Genomic DNA, 17,973 nt, shown 5'->3' with positions numbered 1-17,973 from the left:
GATGTTATTGATTGCAGAGAAGATTTATAAGGATGTTATCAGGCTTTGAGTTGAAAGGAGGGTCTTGGACATTTTCTCCTGGAGTGTAGGAGGTTGAGGAGAAATTTGCAAAATTGTTTTGGGTACAGATAGGGTGAATGTGATTTTAAGGTGAGAGGAGAAAGATTTAAAAGGGATCTAAGGGGCAAAATTTTCACACAGTAGGTGGTTAGTGGTGGTAGAAGAAGAGCTGTAGAACAAATTACAACAATTAAAAGACATTTGGATACCTAGATGAATAGGAAAGGTTTGGACAGATAGGGGCCAAACGCAAGCAATATGGGACTAGAGATAATGGGTACTGCAGCCGCTGGAGAATCCGAGATCACACAAGCTTTTGTTCTCCTAAGATGCTGCTGGGCCTGCTGTGTTCATCCAGCTCCACACTTTGTTATCTAGCGTATGGGACTAGTTTAGTTTGGGAACTTGGGTGGCATGGACGGGTTGAGTTGAAGGGCCTGTTTTTGTGCTGGATGATTCTGTAAATAACTGTCTGATGGGCACCATGACCTGACAAAGTGGAAGACTCCAGTTAGTCCCCGTGTGACGAGGATGGAGGGTTCCGGGTTGGTGGGCGGGGTATGTTTCCGGGTGTGGCCTAATGACGCAGCGGTCTCTATGGTAACGGCGACTCATGCTGAAACACAGTGAGGTAAAGGACGGCGGTTTTCAGTCTTTTCGCCGGGTCGTTTAGTCTGACCGGGAACCAATCCGTCTCCTGTGACATGTAATAACGGCCGGGGGTTTGTCCCCACTCGGGATTGTCGAATTAAATCGAATCCGCGGCTTCTTTTTCACCGGGACGAGCCTCAGGCCCCGATCCCGCCCTTGCTGTGTTTCCATTGGTCCAGGCATCCGTCCATATATGCATATTCCGCCTCCTGCATTTCCCTATTGGTCGCATCCAATGATTGACGTCTACTCCTGTGTTTCCATTGGCCGCTGCTGGACTGAAAGGTTCTTGTTTAGAAACTTCATCTGAGACAACCCCCGCACGGGGTCGGTCACCCAGTTACATCCCCCAACGGGGTCGGTCACCCAGTTACCCCGCACCACCCCCACCCCACGGGGACGGTCAGTCAATTATCCGCCACCCCCGGGACCTGTCACACAAATCGCCTTCTGCTCCAGGGAACTGACCCTAATTACCCCCCTCCCCGTGGAATCTCCCCCAATTTTGACCCTCTCCTAGGATTGACCCCAAACCTCAAGCGCCGCCCCCTAATCGCAGGGGATTGTCCCCTAATTTCCTTCCCCCGCAGGGACTGTCAACTAATCTCCCCGCACCTTCCCCCCCGGGACTGTCGCCCAGTCACACTCCCATCCCTCGTATCCGGGACCCCCACCCACAGGGAATGTTTCCTTCAATTCCTCCCCTGGACTGTCCTCCACTCGAGACGCCCCCCCGCCCCGTACACCCCTAGCCCCTGTCCCTAATGCCCATTGATTGGGATCAGCCGCTGCCATCCGCCCTCTCCCCCCACCTCATTTGGGGTGACACTGACTCTAAGGGACCTAGGGAGAGCATTCGGAATGTGGGCATCCACCCCGAGCTCCCAGCCCCGCGGGGAGAGGGAGCATCTTTTTCAGCTCCCAGGTCCTAACCTGAGCTCAAGTGCAGTCCTTGGGAAGTTCGGTCTGATAAGACAGCACCTTCTGACACCACCCGGTGTGTCTGCATTGTATTCTGAGTGCACGTTCACCGGGCAGTTTTAACATGTTTTTAAGATTAGGAATGTAAGATCTGGTGCTGATGCAAAATGAAATATTACTTGGCGCAGGATGAATCGTTTAGGATTAAGGCAGACGCAGATAGAAATAAAAACAGAAGTCGCTGGAAAAGCTCAGCAGGTCTGGCAGCATCTGTGAAGAGAAATCAGACCCGAGGCAGATAGTTTCTGATTACAGAAGGGGAAAAAGATTTTGATGGGAAAATGGAGCTGAGATGACAGTCAGATCTCACTGTGAGGCGGAGCAGGATCGAGGGGCCGAGTGTTCGTATCCGTTTGTCACAGTTTTGCAGAAGATACAAGATACAAAGTTGCATTTCAATGGCGCCAGATCCCAGCTCTAAGGCCTTCGCATGTAAATCACTTCGGTTTTTATATGGATTCGCCAAGTCTTGCCGGCTTAGACTCAATGGGCTGAGCAAGATGTGCAGTTGCTTCTGTTTACAAGCGAAACAAAACGAAGTTTAAAGATGGATGAAAAATCATGAAGTTACATTGACCACCTAACTCAGCCCTGCAGTGATATTGCAGGCTGTGTTAGCGCCTCCAGCCGTTCCGATACAATTTATTAACGCTTTCATTTCCTCCCAATAGCAACAGCCAAGTCCACAGCAATCTCTCACAAAGCAAGGTGAGTTCAACACCGCCTTGGTTCGCATTCTTACTGATTGAAAACGATACTTTTAGTAATAAAAGTGTGATTTGCAGCAACTGCCACAGTGTAGCTCTGTCTTATTCCAAACGAAAAAACAATTTGCTTCATTTTGTTGGGGCTGCTGCTGATCGTTAACTTCGGCGGGAGATCAGATTAACGCTGTAAACAGCGGAGCGGTGTGGGCGCATGGTGCAGCTTCTCTACCGTTGCTTGTGCCTTTTTAGTTGAATGCTGTCTATTTATTGTCGAGGATATTGCTGCAACAAGCTAGCAGCTTCATAAAAGAGGCGAAGTTTAAAAAATGACCTCCACCGGCTTTAAGAGTTGGCTGACGTCCAGTTGTGGCCGTGCTGTTCAGACTTTCTCAAGGGGTAGACTTTCTATGTGTCTGCGTGTGTGCAGGGGCAGTCAGGGAGAAAGGAACAGTCCCGGTTCCGAGTCCCCGTCAGCACAGCGCTGCCCTAGGCAGGTGTGTGTCCAGGGCCTTGAGCACACCGTGCCGTTTTCGACCACGTAACACAGCTCCGATTGTTACGGGAAACCAGGTAGCGACGGCACCAAGGCAGCCCTTGCTCTTTGCATTGCTGTTGGGTCCTTTACATTGAACAGGCAGAGAGGAACTCCGCTTACTGTATTCCAACAGACAGCATTCAAGGTTCGACCTAGAGACGACTAGCTACTCTGCACGGTGCCTGCTCCTCCTAGTAACCCAGCTGCATTCACAACAGCAGAGGTTTGGAGCTGTCTCCGCTTCTCAGTCCATGGACCTACAGGTATCCACACATTGCGAAAACACAGTGATTTACTGACTGTGAAATGTTGTGCGAGGTGTGCTACACACGGTGCGATTGTGTTCTGTGTTGTGTGCAGACCATTAAAAGGCATCTCCGGATGAATAGCTCCCTGAAGGGGTTGCTTCATACTTCAGTGGGAAAGGATGCAAACTGCAATATTTCTTTCTTCTAGTCCCAGCCGCCCTGATTGAAGAGGAAGATGAGGAGGGGGCTGCAGGAGACTCGCCAGTCCATACACCTACCACTGGCCCCACTCTGAGGCAAATGGAGATTGAAACAGCAACACAGGAGCCAGGTGAAAAGGGCGCACGGGCTTGCGTGTGAATATTAGCAGTAGGTTCACAGTCGCAAAGACTCAGCCGAAAGCACCACTGTTCCCTCAGCTCAAATAAGGAAAACGGCAGCTTTAAATCTGTCATCACTCACTCATTTCAGAAACTTGCTTGCATTCTTTTGAGTTAGTTTTGTTACTGTGTGTGCATTGACCAGGCTGGAGTGGAGTGAGTGCCAGGGAGAATGGGCCTGTCCGATTGTGGAGAGGGAGGCAGGTCCCGGCAGAAGTTGTGGAGCAATCCTTGCCTGCATCAGATATTAGAACATAGAACATAGAACAGTACAGCACAGAACAGGCCCTTCAGCCCACAATGTTGTGCCGACCATTGATCCTCATGTATGCACCCTCAAATTTCTGTGACCATATACATGTCCAGCAGTCTCTTAAATGACCCCAATGACCTTGCTTCCACAACTGCTGCTGGCAACGCATTCCATGCTCTCACAACTCTCTGCGTAAAGAACCTGCCTCTGACATCCCCTCTATACTTTCCACCAACCAGCTTAAAACTATGACCCCTCGTGCTAGCCATTTCTGCCCTGGGAAATAGTCTCTGGCTATCAACTCTATCTATGCCTCTCATTATCTTGTATACCTCAATTAGGTCCCCTCTCCTCCTCCTTTTCTCCAATGAAAAGAGACCGAGCTCAGTCAACCTCTCTTCATAAGATAAGCCCTCCAGTCCAGGCAGCATCCTGGTAAACCTCCTCTGAACCCTCTCCAAAGCATCCACATCTTTCCTATAATAGGGCACCCAGAACTGGACGCAGTATTCCAAGTGCGGCCTAACCAAAGTTTTATAGAGCTGCAACAAGATCTCACGACTCTTAAACTCAATCCCCCTGTTAATGAAAGCCAAAACACCATATGCTTTCTTAACAACCCTGTCCACTTGGGTGGCCATTTTAAGGGATCTATGTATCTGCACACCAAGATCCCTCTGTTCCTCCACGCTGCCAAGAATCCTATCCTTAATCCTGTACTCAGCTTTCAAATTCGACCTTCCAAAATGCATCACCTCGCATTTATCCAGGTTGAACTCCATCTGCCACCTCTCAGCCCATCTCTGCATCCTGTCAATGTCCCGCTGCAGCCTACAACAGCCCTCTACACTGTCAACGACACCTCCGACCTTTGTGTCGTCTGCAAACTTGCTGACCCATCCTTCAATTCCCTCGTCCAAGTCATTAATAAAAATTACAAACAGTAGAGGCCCAAGGACAGAGCCCTGTGGAACTCCACTCACCACTGACTTCCAGGCAGAATATTTTCCTTCTACTACCACTCGCTGCCTTCTGTTGGCCAGCCAATTCTGTATCCAAGCAGCTAAGCTCCCCTGTATCCCATTCCTCCTGACCTTCTGAATGAGCCTACCATGGGGAACCTTATCAAATGCCTTGCTGAAGTCCATATACACCACATCCACAGCTCGACCCTCATCAACCTTTCTAGTCACATCCTCAAAAAACTCGATAAGGTTTGTAAGGCATGACCTACCCCTCACAAAGCCGTGTTGACTGTATTTGATCAAGCCATGCTCTTCCAGATGGTCATAAATCTTATCCCTCAGAATCCTTTCTAACACCTTGCAGACGACAGACGTGAGACTTACCGGTCTATAATTGCTGGGGATTTCCCTATTTCCTTTCTTGAAGAGAGGAATTACATTTGCCTCTCTCCAGTCCTCAGGTACGACTCCAGTGGAGAGCGAGGATGCAAAGATCTTCGCAAGTGGCGAAGCAATTGCATTTCTCGCTTCCCAAAGCAGCTGAGGACAAATCTGATCCGGGCCTGGCGACTTGTCAATCTTAATGTTTGACAAAATTTTCAGCACATCTACTTGTCAATCTTAATGTTTGACAAAATTTTCAGCACATCAGCTTCGTCTATCTCTATCCATTCCAGCATGCACACCTGCTCTTCAAAGGTTTCATTCACTACAAAGTATATTCTGGGGTGTAACAGTGCCCTCAGCCAGTGCCCTACTCCCTCGCCCTGGCACCCCTATTCTGCTGGAAGCATGTAATTGTTTCATTTCTCTACGCCATTGCAGGGATCAATCCTGGCACTCCTGCAGGAGAGAGCAAAGACTCTGAAGCTATGCGAGAGGAGGACACGGTCAGTGATGTGCAAGAAATAAACTTACCTCCTCCCAGTGATGGAGCAAGTCCAGAAATTCAGGAATGGAAAGGTGATGACATACCTGAAGGAATATTAAAGAGAAAAAGTGAACCAAGTAGCAGTGTAGATATGTTTGTCAAGACAATAGAGAACACTCAGAACTCCACCAGAGAGCAAGGCAATGGCTGACTGTTTGCTTCCAGTTGGTGACTTCCTCCCTTCCTAGTTTAGCTGTCGAATATATTGACAGAATTCCCCTTTTCCACTTTGGATGCTATTGGCCTTCTCCTGTAAATCAGAGCAATTCGTGAGTTATAATAATGACTAAAGTGAAGGAATCATCTTGAAGATGTGCGCAGGATAGGAGGAAGAAAAGGGGCAGAAAGAGTAAAAATAATAGATGCAGAATCTTGCATTCTCTGCTGAAGGGACAGGGTCATTTAAATTCAGAATAATGACCTGTTTGGTTTTTTAAAATGTTAATGAGACAAAATAAATATGAGTCTTATAATATTGAAATGTGATCACTATAATAACTGTTAAAAGAAGTATAATAAGCCTACAATTCCAGAAGCAGTACCACACTACCTGTTCTCTGTAATATTTTTACGCCACCAGGCTGAAGGTAAGGCCTAACGCCATGATGTAAGATACCAACACGTTTGAAAAAGACAGTACTGGTAAATGTAGAAAGCTTTGATTAAAATATAGCACAGCTTGAATCTTCTAAACTTGTTCATAATGGGAGGAAGGAGAGGCTAAGTGAGCTTAGGAACTCAGTACGGGGTGTAGTATTGAGATGCAGGGAGAAGTGGTGGACTGGGAGGCAGAATGGTGGACCTTGATTTCAGTGTTGGAGACATCACAGAATGGAAACAGAGAGCATGGTGTCAGGAGAGTTAGGGAAAAATTGATTCTGCACAATATGATTTAATTATTGATATCTTTGAACTTGATTAATGTATAGATAAAAGTATTAATTGTGAGTCTTTTAATTCTGAAGGATTAAAAACTGTTGAGCTGAAAATGACTGCTGTGAGTATTTGCTTTTACTTTTATTAATATTCAAACAGTGATTAGATATTATATCATCTGTAATCAACTTTTTATGTTTACAATGAACCTGCCCACGAGGGCCTATTATTCTATAAATATATTCAAGTGCCAGCAATAGCATTGTTTGTATCTTCCATCTCTTCAGTCAGTTACCATCAGCTCTACCTCCCAAACCTCTGCAAGGTATGCCCTACTGTTTCTGCATTTTCTTTTTGCAGACACATACTCTGATATCCACTCATAGTTGAGCTAAAATCCTCTCCAGTTAAAAATGAGGTCCCTTCAGCACCTGCCAGAAATTCTGTTTCCCCTTTCTGGCTACTGCATTTAACAGAACCAGAACGTTTGCAGCCTCAGGGACACATCTGTCCCTGATTGAACTGCTAAGCTATTTTTGATCTCTACCTGAAGAACCTCTTAATTCTACCTCCATCATATCATCTGCCTCAGCCTGTCTTCTTCTGAGATCCTTAACCATTTCTTCTGCTAATAGTAAAAATAGAAGAAGTAGGAAATTCTGGAGATCAGGCAGCATCTGTGGAGAATCAGAGCTAATGTTTCAGGTCATTGAACTTTCACCAGAACTGCTTTCATAGTTTTAGTGAGTAGAATCCCAACTTGTTTAGCCTTTGCTTATAAGACAAGGAGTCGTACTAGTGGGTTGCTTTGAACTACCTCCACTGAAGTAATATCTTCCCTTAAATAGGGGACCAAAACTGCTCACAATACTCCATATGTGGCCTCACCAGCACCTTGTTCAGTTGCAGTAAGAATTTCCTGTTCTTGCCTGAAATAAGGACCAACTGTGTAGAGTTTACACATTCTCCCCACATCTGCGTGGGGTTTCCTCCGACAGTCCAAAAATATACAGGTTAGATGGATTAGCCATTCTAAATTACCTGTAGTGTCCAGGTGTTTGCAGGCTAGGTGGATTAGTCATGGGACATGCAGGGTTACAGAGATAAGGTTTGGGGTGTGGAGCTGGGTGGGATGCTGTTCAGAAGATCAGTGTGGACTTAATGGGCCAAACGGCCTGCTTCCACTCCGTAGGAATTCTATGTTTCCATTAACCCTCCTGATTACCTGCCACACCTGTTTGCTCACTTTGTGTTTCATGCATTGTATTCCAAAGTCCCTTTATGTTGTAGCTTCCTGCAGTTTCTGTCCACTTAAATAATACTCTGTTCTTTTGTTCTCCCTTCCAAAAGGAGCATGTTCACACTTCTCCACATTATACTGTATTTGCCAACTTTTTGCCCACTTATTCAACCTATCAAAATTTCACTGTAAACTGTTTATACCGCTCTCACAACCTCCCTTTCCATCTATTTTCATGTCATCTGCAAATATGGCTACAGTACATTAACTTTCTTCCTCCAAGTCATGAATATGTGTTGCAAATAGTTGCAGTTCCAGCACTGATCCTTGTGGAAACCTACTGGCCTTGTGTTGCTAACTGAAAAAGAACCTTTTATCCCCTCTCTGTTTCCTGCCAATGAACCAATTCTCTAACCAAGCCAATATAATACCTCCAACCGTGTAGGGTCTCATGACTTAACCTTTTGTGAGGTACCTTGTCGAATGCCTTCTGGAATTGCAAATGCATCATCTACTGTTCCCCACTATCCATTCTAGTTGAGACTTTGTCAGACACAATACTTCCCTTTCATGAAGCCATACTGGCTCTACTTAATTAGATTATGATTTTTCAAATGTTCTGCTTTACTCTTTAATAATTGATTCCAATACTTTTGAAACAATCTCTTTCACCCATCTCCTCTGATCACTGACCCTGCAAGGCCTCTTTATTTTAAATTCATGACTTGACTCTCTGTGTCTCTGTAATCTGCCCTGAGTCTACAACTTCTGAGAATGCTAACAGGGCCCCACTTAATTTGATTGGCAAGTGCTGGACATGTATTCATTATCTAAGTTTTGCAATTGCTGCTCTAAGCTTCTCTGTCTCCCCTTGCTGATATGCTTTGAAATGCATGATAAAGTTTATTGCTTTGCACAGTCATTGAGACACACGACGTCATTGATTGGCATCACACCCACAAGCATCTACTCCCTCCACCACTAACATTCAGTAGCGGTGCATGCTACTACTCTTGCAGGTTCCTCTCCAAGCCCCTCACTATCAACAGACAGCACCTTCTGGAACTCAGGATGGGCAATAAATGCTGGTACAGCCAGTGAGGCCCATGGCCACACAAGTGATGATATATCACTGCTGTCTCCTTGTTGCATTCAGCATTAAACGTATTCCAATTACATGAGATTCCACAATTTAAATTGGTTCATTAAGAGATCCTGCTCCAAAAGTCTATGAAATCTAGTGGCTTTGAACATAGTTGTGTAATTAAAACTAATATTGGTTTGGGTCACCAAAACATAGGCAGTGGCCATTGGTTTGCTAATAATTAGCTTTACTATTAATAGTCTGCCTGTCAGGCCCAAAACCACAGGTAGCAATGCATCTACTCCCTTAGGTTTAATAACTGTGCATTCTGTCAAAATAAACCCCAATGTTTAATATCCAGGAAATGCTGTCTGAACAAATTAGACAATAGTTCAATCAGTATGTAACTCCAAAAAGCAGTCTTCAAATGTAGTTGCAATGTATATACCAAGTAAAAACACTATGTTATGTTACTAAAAGATGTGTGTCAATTTTTATATAAAATGCCTTAAGATTGGTCCAAAGATAGTAGGAACTGCAGATGCTGGAGAATCTGAGATAACAAGGTGTAGAGCTGGATGAACACAGCAGGTCAAGCAGCCTCAGAGGAGCAGGAAAGCTGACGTTTCAGGCCTAGACCCTTCTTCAGAAATGGGGAAGGGAAGGTGGGTTCTGAAATAAATAGGGAGAGGCGAGGGGGATAGAAGATGGATAAAGGAGAAGATAGGTAGAGAGGAGACAGACAGGTCAAAGAGGTAGGCATGGAGCCAGTGCTCCCATGAGGAGCTCGAGCAGTTCATCCACTTCACCAACACCTTCCACCCCAACCTCAAGTTGATCACCTGGATCATCTCTGATACCTCTTTCTCCTTCCTGAGCCCTTCTGTTTCCATCTCTGGCAGCCACCTGGAAACCAATATCCATTTCAAGCCCACCGATTTCCACAGCTACCTAGAATACACCTCCACCTTCCTGCAAAAATGCCGTCCTCTATTCCCAATTCCTTTGCCTCCAACGCATCTGCTCCCAGGATGAGGCATTCCACTCCCAAACATCTCAGATACCCTCGTTTTTCAAGTAACGCAACATCCCCCCCCACTCCTGAGTGGTCAAGAATGCCCTCGACCGTGTCTCCTGCATTCTTGCAACTCATCCATCACACCCCCTCCCCGCAATTCAACCAAAACAGAATCCCCCTCATCCTCACGTACCGTCTCACCAACCTCCGGATTCACTGCATCATCCTCCAACACTTCCGTCATCTGCAATCTGACCCCACCACCAAAGATAGTTTTCCCTCCCCACCCTTACCTCCTTTCTGGAGAGATCACTCTCTCCATGACTGCCTTGTCCACTCCACAATCCTCTTCAGCGCCACCACACCCGGCACTTTTCCCTGCAACTGCAGGAAGTGCTACACCTGCCCCTATCCGTCCCCCCCCTCACCCCCATCCCAGGCCCCAAGAAGACTTTCCACATCAAGCAGATGTTCACCTGCACACCTGCTAATGTGGTATACTGTATCCTCTACATCAAGGAAACCAAGCGGAGGCTTGTACACCGTTTTGTGGAACACCTACGCTTGGTTCGGACTGAACAACTGCACCTCCCAGTCGCAAACCATTTCAACTCCCACGCCCCCACACCCAATTCCTGAGACGTCATGTCCATCATGGGCCGCCTGCAGTGCCACAATGATGCCACCCAAAGGTTGCAGGAACAGCAACTCATATTCCGCTTGGGAACCCTGCAGCCCAATGGTATCAATGTGGACTTCACAAGCTTCAAAATCTCCCCTCCCGCAACTGCATCCCTAGACCTGCCCAGCTCGTCACCGCTTCTCTAGCCTGTCCTTCTTCCCACCTATCCCCTCCTCCCACCTCAAGCCCCAAACCCATATTCTAGCTATTAACCTCATGCTGCCCCCTTGACCTGTCTGTCCTCCCTTGACTGACCTATCCCCTCCCTACCTCCCCACCTACACTCACCTTTACTGGCTCCATCCCCACCTATTTGACCTGTCTGTCTCCTCTCCACCTATCTTCTCCTCTATCCATCTCCTATTCACTTCCCCCTCTCTCCTTATTTATTTCAGAACCCCCTTCCCCTCCCCCATTTCTGATGAAGGGTCTAGGCCTGAAACGTCAGCTTTCCGGCTCCTCTGATTCTGCTTGGCCTGCTGTGTTCATCCAGCTCTACACCTTGTTATCTCTTTACTTAAGAATTATCATTGGCTGTTATTACACGGGATTCGAGAAGATCTGATATTCACTCCAATCCAAGCACTGCAAGAGCATCTTTCAAATTCAGATTTCAATCCTGCCACCATTTCAGTCAGTCTGGAACATTGTTTCACTCACATTTTTCTATCATTAACAAGCCTGAAGAAACAAAAGAAATGGAGAAGACCTCAACACCTTTGCCCACCAGTATAACTTTTTCAGAAGGGGAAAAGGAAGAACCACCGACTGTCATCGGTGAAGATTTAGCACATGATGATGGTCCTGAAAAAGAGGAATTTTCAAATGGCCCACCAATCATAGAACTTGGGACACCAGAGAGGCAAGGTATGATTTCATGGCAGTGGGTGGTACATTGGAAATTACATCAATACAAAGCTATGACAAGCATTTGGATCAGATGGTAAAGTTATTCTGAAACCCAGAACCACAGTGATTTACTGGCATTAGGTTAAGGAAGGAGGGTACAGCTTGCAATAAATCATGAAGGAAAAGGGGATAATGTCTTGGACCTGGATGAAAATGATGACTTTTGATTTAGAGGCACTATGGATTTTGGGAACAAATAAAAAACAAGCCATTATCTATTTATTGGGGGCTATAACTTGGGAAAAAGTGTTGCCATGATGATTTATTAAAAATCGGTATTCTACCTATTAGCCTGTTTGTATGTAAGACAAGCAATGGGAGAATGCTTTCAGCCATTTGGATTTCTCATAATCTTAGAGTGTATTTTCCTAGTCTTTTATCTGGCGTAACATAGTACACATGAATATCAAGCAGCAAGAAACACAAACTCTTATGTGAGCTTATCTGAGATTTCATCCATCAAAATTAATAGAAAGGCATTGGTTGGACTTCTTTACTAGCATTGGTTGCTCCCTGATGAGTTCTTGTGTACAGAGCGATGAAGCTGAATACAGGATCAGGAGAAATCATCACTGCATCTTGCTGAGCTTTGTAAGTTTGTCAGTCATCTCCTCCACATTTGCCGAAGTTCTCTAGAAAAGAGTCTGACTTCATTTTACAAATTAGAACAAATGTTACTAACGCTTGCATGGAGTACGCATTAGAATTCAAAATAATTCTGATCAGATGCCATGACAGAAAAAAAATCATTTTAAAGGGTTAACACAGTGTGGAGCTGGAGGAACACAGCAGGCCAGGCAGCATTAGTGGAGCAAAAAAGCTGACATTTCGGGTCGGGACCCTTCTTCAGAAATCTGAAGGGCCTCTACCGGAAACGTCAGCTTTCCTGCGACTCCAATTGCTGCCTGCCCTGCTCCACACTGTGTTATCTCTGACTCCAGCATCTACAGCTCTTACTGTCTCATTTTAACGGGTGTCTTTCATCTTCCGTTAGCGTCACCCATCAACGAAGAGAAGGTTGACGAAGAGGTTGAAGATGAACAAGCATCTTTTGATCAAATGGAACTGGAATACAGATATCAAGTAAATCCCTTTGGTTTTGATTTGTTTTTCTCTTATTTTTTACATTATTTCTGGACTTTTACACTCTTAGATAGCTTGTTAGATTTCCTATGTCATTCTTTCTCTTCATTTTAACCAACCTATGTTGTAGGGTAGTTGTTGCGTATGTACAGGATAGCTAGCACAGTGTGTGTCTTATCACCGTGGGTTTATGTCCCTGATCCTTTTTGAAGCAAAGTTAGAGGATCAGCTGGCATATATTTCCAAATGTTCACCACTCTCTTTGCCTAGAAAAATGAAAATGCCTAAAGTTCAGCCTATTCCTACTCTCACCTCAATTACCTATAAATAGTGTGAAATGACAAGACACGAAATGCGAAGCTGATTAAAATCCTTTTTCCTCCTGTTGTTGCTCAGGCATTATTTGTGGAACGGCAAACATTGAGAAACCATAATACCCAAGTACAGAACAAATTAGCAGACTACTATCGAAAGAAGAAGACAGAGGAATCAAAGGTCGAATTAAAGAAAGCCCACTCAGACTATGAACAACGATATGTGAAGTTCATGGGTAAGAGAAAGATTGAGGTGTGAAGACCATAAGCTGACATCATGTTAATTATAGAAAGGGTTATAAATCCAGTATTGACAGAAACGACTAAATCTGCAGTTCCTACTATCTCTGAAACTGATGGAGTATTTGTTTTCAAACAATTGATAACTTAGAGTGCTTCCATAAAGAATTGCCAGTGAGATTGAACTGTGTGTGCACAGTTACATTGCTGACATATCTATTAGTGAAATACAATGTGCAGTTTAAAGACTGCAGTTTTTTGACACACTTTTAAAAATTAATGTACTTGTAAACAGAACCAAACCACACGTTGTCTTTACTGCAATTACTCTGAAAATATGATGAATTTTAATGTTAAAGATTCTGTGTAAGAATGGTCAGGCTTATTTCAGCACAATTTACAAATAGCTATCTCCCAGAATAGACTATGTCATAAAATTAAGGGCAAAGTGCTGAAAATGGGCATATGCAGGACAAATAGGGCAGCCTCTTAATGAAGTTGGGAAATAAGAGTAAAGTACAGAAGGTCCATAAAACACAGGCAAAAAAATTGGAACAAAATTCCAAACATAGTCAGCGCTTCGAAAGCTACTTTCAAGGGCTCATCCCAAATGTATTTTCATTTCTTTAGCCCTGGTGACTTTAATTACACTAATTTGTAATGCACAAAATGTTGCTGTTTTAAAGTTAGGGATCACCTTTTCAGCACAGAAGAGAATTTTTTTCTCTGAGGGTTGTGCGACTTTGGAACCCTTTGCTTTAGATGGCAATGGAGGTGGGATCCTTGCATATTTTTAATGTAGACATGGGTAGATTCTTGTTGGACTGGGGAATCAGGGCTTATTGGAGTAAATAGGGATGTGAACTTTGAAACACAGATGTGTCAGGCCTGACCTTACTGGCTAACAGAGCAGGCTGGAGGGTTCACTTCTGATCGTATTGAGCACACGGTACTACACCTTGTGCTGACATTGGCCACAATCACAGCCTTAAGCTAAAAGTCCAAGAACTAACTGATGTGGTATGCCTGGGAGTGTCAATGAGTGTTATTTATATAGACTTTTTGAAGGCATTCAATAAGGCTCCTTATTGGAGAGATAGACTCAAGTTAAACAGTCCCAACATTAAACCACACTTCCTTTAAATTATCCCACTCCACCAAAAGCCACATTTATTTAGAAAAACCTTTCAGTAGCAGCTATCTTAACAAAAGACATGTTCAGTCTAGACCATCTTCATTCTGAAGCATGCCAGGGATGGGTTTAGTTTGGTATCAAAAACTAAACGGTGCAATAGTAAATGGGCTGCAGGAACAGACAGACCCAGTGGTGTAAGTTTATAGATCTTTGGAGGTGGCAGAACAAAAAAGTGCCAGGGAGATAATGAAGTGCCAGAATGAATGACACTAATTGATATTTGCCTTTTGGGCACAGACTCTCTGGCTAAATTGCAGGCCAAGTATAGGGAGGAGGTTGAGTCCTACCAGGAACAGATCGCTGATCTCTCTGCTGAATGTGAGGAGAAGCAGCAGCTGACAGAGTATGCGTGGAGAATGTTCATGTCTAGGAAGAGATCTGTGGCAAAGACTATAATAAACAAACGGCCAGGGAGACATGCAGCGTTGCTGGTAGGTCAACTATTTCTTCTAGTGTAAAACAAAGAACTGTGCGTACTAGAGATCTGAAACAAAGATAGAAATTGCTGGAGAATCTCATTTGGTTTAACAGCATCTGTAGAGAGAGAAAGCAGAGTCAACATTCCGAGTTCCTCCAGCAATTTATTTCAGTGGTTTGCAGGTATGATCTTGCTTTCAAAGTAGAAGTCAGACAAATTCTCAGCTATTTGCAAATATCAGTTTGTGCACTTTTTATTTTCTCTTCCCACCATTCCTTAACAAGACAACTTCTTAAAGACCAGCTAAGATGTTTTTCTACATTTCATTTAGAGTATTGCATTCAATTCTGGTTGTCACATTATAAGGAGGGATGTGGAGAGTTTGGAGAAGGTGCAGACGAGGTTTACCAGGATGCCGCCTGGATTAGAGGATGTGATCTATAAGAAGAGGCTAGAAAAACTCGAGTTGTTTGCTTTGGAGCAGCAGAGGCTGAGGGAGACATAATAGAAGTCTATAAAATTGTGAGATGCATAGATAGCATTGACAGTCAGAATCTTTTTCCCAGAGTTACAATGTCCAATACTCAGGGGCATGCATTTCAGCTGAGGGGGAAAGTTCAAAGGCGATGTGAGGAGAAAGTTTTTTTACACAGAGAGTGATAGGAGTCTCGAACGCACTGCCAGGGGTAGATACGATAAGAACATTTAAGAGGCTTCTACATAAACAGAGGAATATGCAAAGAATGGAGGGATATGGGCCCAGGGCAGGCAGAAGGGATTAGTTTAATTTTGTGTCATGTTTGCCATTTTGGGCTGCAGGTCCTGTTCTTGTGCTGTACCATTCTATATTCTGTGTTTGAAATGTTCCATGTGATAAAAGTTGATGTTTCATTTCCAGTGTGTCTTTTCAAATATGGAAACTCAGGCAAAGGGGAAAGGTGTATGATAAAGGACATCACCAAAGTTGAAGAGAGAAACTAAGATATATTCAAAGTGGTGTTAGTTTGGCAGAAGGCTTAGGTTTTAAACATTTCAAGGATGAAAGGAGAATTTAATGATTATATGAAGCTCCACTGGCAATTCACAGTTCAGACTGGGCCTCACCTGAGCCTTCATTGTGTGGCAGCTTTTGCTACCTGCATTCATTTAAATGATTATTTAAATAGAAAAATATATAGAATGACAGGGAAAAGGCAGCAGATTGGCACCAAGCCAGTGAGCTGGTGCAGACAGAATGGGCCGAATGGCATCCTGCACTGTAACAATTCAGTGAATTGGGGAACAAAGAGCTGGCGAATGCCTTCAGAGGAGTGCACAGCTCACGTCTGCAGTCCTAACCTGAACCCCACTCAGAAATTCCCTAACAGCCTGCTGCTTATTTTAATCAAATAGTCACCCTCTCGTTAGGGTTAGTCCTTTGCTTGCCGTCCAAGTTGCCTAGGCTTGCAGCTAAGACATGATGAATGATTGTATGTGAAATACCAGAGTGTTCCCTACTGACTCAATGTGCATTTGTGAAAAACTATAAAAGCTGTGGCCTCATTTGGTTTCTCTGGTCATTCTATTATACACATGAGCATACCCAATGAGCTGGTATACTTCATTCTCACCAATCAAATTTGAATGCAGTACAAAGTAAGAGAATGTATTTGGTATTTAGTCGGAATAAGACTATAGCAGTGCAGCAAAGTTAGAAAAAGGCAGGAACTGTTGAAGAGAGTTTAGAAAACAAGGCTTTCTTTGAATTTTATCAGTGTTAGTAGAGATGGTGAAAGATGCTCCCAGTTATGGGTCAATGAATTATCATACAATGCCAACAAGAAAGCGGTTTTCAAGGGGAGCAGAATTCACACAGTAACAAAGGAACCTGCATTCCCTTACCCGAAGCCTACATGGATGTCAGTTCCTGTGAAGGGCAGCAGGTAAGGGAATCTCCCTCACTCAGTCCTCCACTGAATAAGCCAATTGGAGAGTTGACTGTTCTTGTTGAGGGACAAATTCACCTCAATTACTCAATAGAGGGAGTTGCAGAATAATTTATGAAGACCCAAAACATCAGCTTTCCTGCTCCTCTGATGCTGCTTGGCCTACTGTGTTCATCCAGCTCTGCACCTTGTTATCTGCAGAATAATTAGATGCTTTTCCAGTTGCCTTTCCATATAACCAAGAAGATAAAAAAAATGAGCCCTAGGCTCTTTGACACATTCTCAAGCTGTTCCTGAAACTGGAAACTGTGCAAAATTTTAAATTTTAGTCATTAGATCTTTAAAGCTGATTGGGATCTCTTTGCCAGGATTCTTATTTTTGCTCGTCAATATTATGCTTATCAGGTAAGAAATATTAGTGTAGAGAATGAAGCAGATTCTATTGTAGAGCCCATTGCCTGTGTCAATCACTCTGGGCACAGACAATGCATGACTAAGAGCAAAGCTTCCATTCTACTCCCAACAGTATTCATTCATTGTAAACTCATAAAAAGTAACTAACGCCACTTGTGTCTGTAGGAGTTGGAACGCATTCAAAATACTGAGGAGCAGAAAGAGAAAGAGATGAGGCAAATTCGATTTCAGACTATCAAGATGAAGAATAAACTGAAGTATTATGAGCACCAGCTGAAAGCGAAGGAGGAGCTGGCAGGTGGATTAAACCTCATTGACTATGAGCAGCTGAAAATCGAGAACCAGTCTTACGGTGAGAAAATTGAGGAGCGCAATGAGGTAAGCAGGAAAAGAGCAGTCATTGTCTGCCTCCAGCTGGATGGACCATTTAAATTGCTATTGCAAAACACTTGGATCAATAAACTCCTTAGTGAATAGAAACCAAGTTCCTGCTCATTGCAACTCTAGGCCATCTGGGCGTCAAAAGTAGTTTCCTAATTGCAGTGTCAGTTGATCTCAACCTGACCTTTGGATTGAGGAGGGGAAGCAAAATCTGCGTGAATTTCCACTGCCCATGAGCTGCCTGTGTCAACATCAGATAGGGGTCAGGATTGTGTTCAGTTGTGACTTTTCTTCTGCCTCCAAACCATCTACTCACACTCACTATTCAAGCTCACCTTTGAAACATGGCCAGGTGAACAGAAGCAGGTGCCAGACAACAAGAGTTAACAAACTCAGGGACAGAGGAAACAGAGTATAAAGGAGCATTTAATGTTGTGAAGGAATGTAAATGTACAGATTGATATAAACGGGCTGGTCAGATGG

General features: G+C 44.1%; 1 protein-coding gene across 6 annotated transcripts in view; it reads left to right on the top strand.

The window, feature by feature from the left end:
- Positions 1 to 593: 593 nt before the first annotated feature.
- The window catches only part of LOC132209054 (coiled-coil domain-containing protein 96-like), a 24,581-nt gene continuing 7,201 nt past the window's right edge, over positions 594 to 17,973 (top strand). For 2 of the 6 annotated variants that reach the window (XM_059644262.1, XM_059644263.1), the window contains exons 1-10: positions 618 to 691; positions 2,364 to 2,400; positions 3,391 to 3,513; positions 5,606 to 5,743; positions 6,677 to 6,708; positions 11,292 to 11,478; positions 12,515 to 12,603; positions 13,000 to 13,153; positions 14,590 to 14,783; positions 17,275 to 17,487. In XM_059644262.1, coding sequence (XP_059500245.1) covers positions 674 to 691; positions 2,364 to 2,400; positions 3,391 to 3,513; positions 5,606 to 5,743; positions 6,677 to 6,708; positions 11,292 to 11,478; positions 12,515 to 12,603; positions 13,000 to 13,153; positions 14,590 to 14,783; positions 17,275 to 17,487 — 1,185 coding nt within the window. In that variant the 5' untranslated portion in view covers positions 618 to 673. Of the gene's footprint in view, positions 692 to 747; positions 767 to 2,363; positions 2,401 to 2,662; positions 3,198 to 3,390; positions 3,514 to 5,605; positions 5,744 to 6,676; positions 6,709 to 11,291; positions 11,479 to 12,514; positions 12,604 to 12,999; positions 13,154 to 14,589; positions 14,784 to 17,274; positions 17,488 to 17,973 lie in introns of those variants that run through there. The other 4 variants (XM_059644265.1, XM_059644264.1, XM_059644266.1 and 1 more) reach the window with 4 other exon arrangements.

The sequence above is a fragment of the Stegostoma tigrinum genome, unplaced genomic scaffold (assembly GCF_030684315.1).
Source record: "Stegostoma tigrinum isolate sSteTig4 unplaced genomic scaffold, sSteTig4.hap1 scaffold_638, whole genome shotgun sequence".
Classification (NCBI taxonomy): Eukaryota; Metazoa; Chordata; class Chondrichthyes; order Orectolobiformes; family Stegostomatidae; genus Stegostoma; species Stegostoma tigrinum.
The sequence above is the reverse complement of the archived record's forward strand: the minus strand, read 5'-3'. Positions and strand labels throughout refer to the sequence as shown.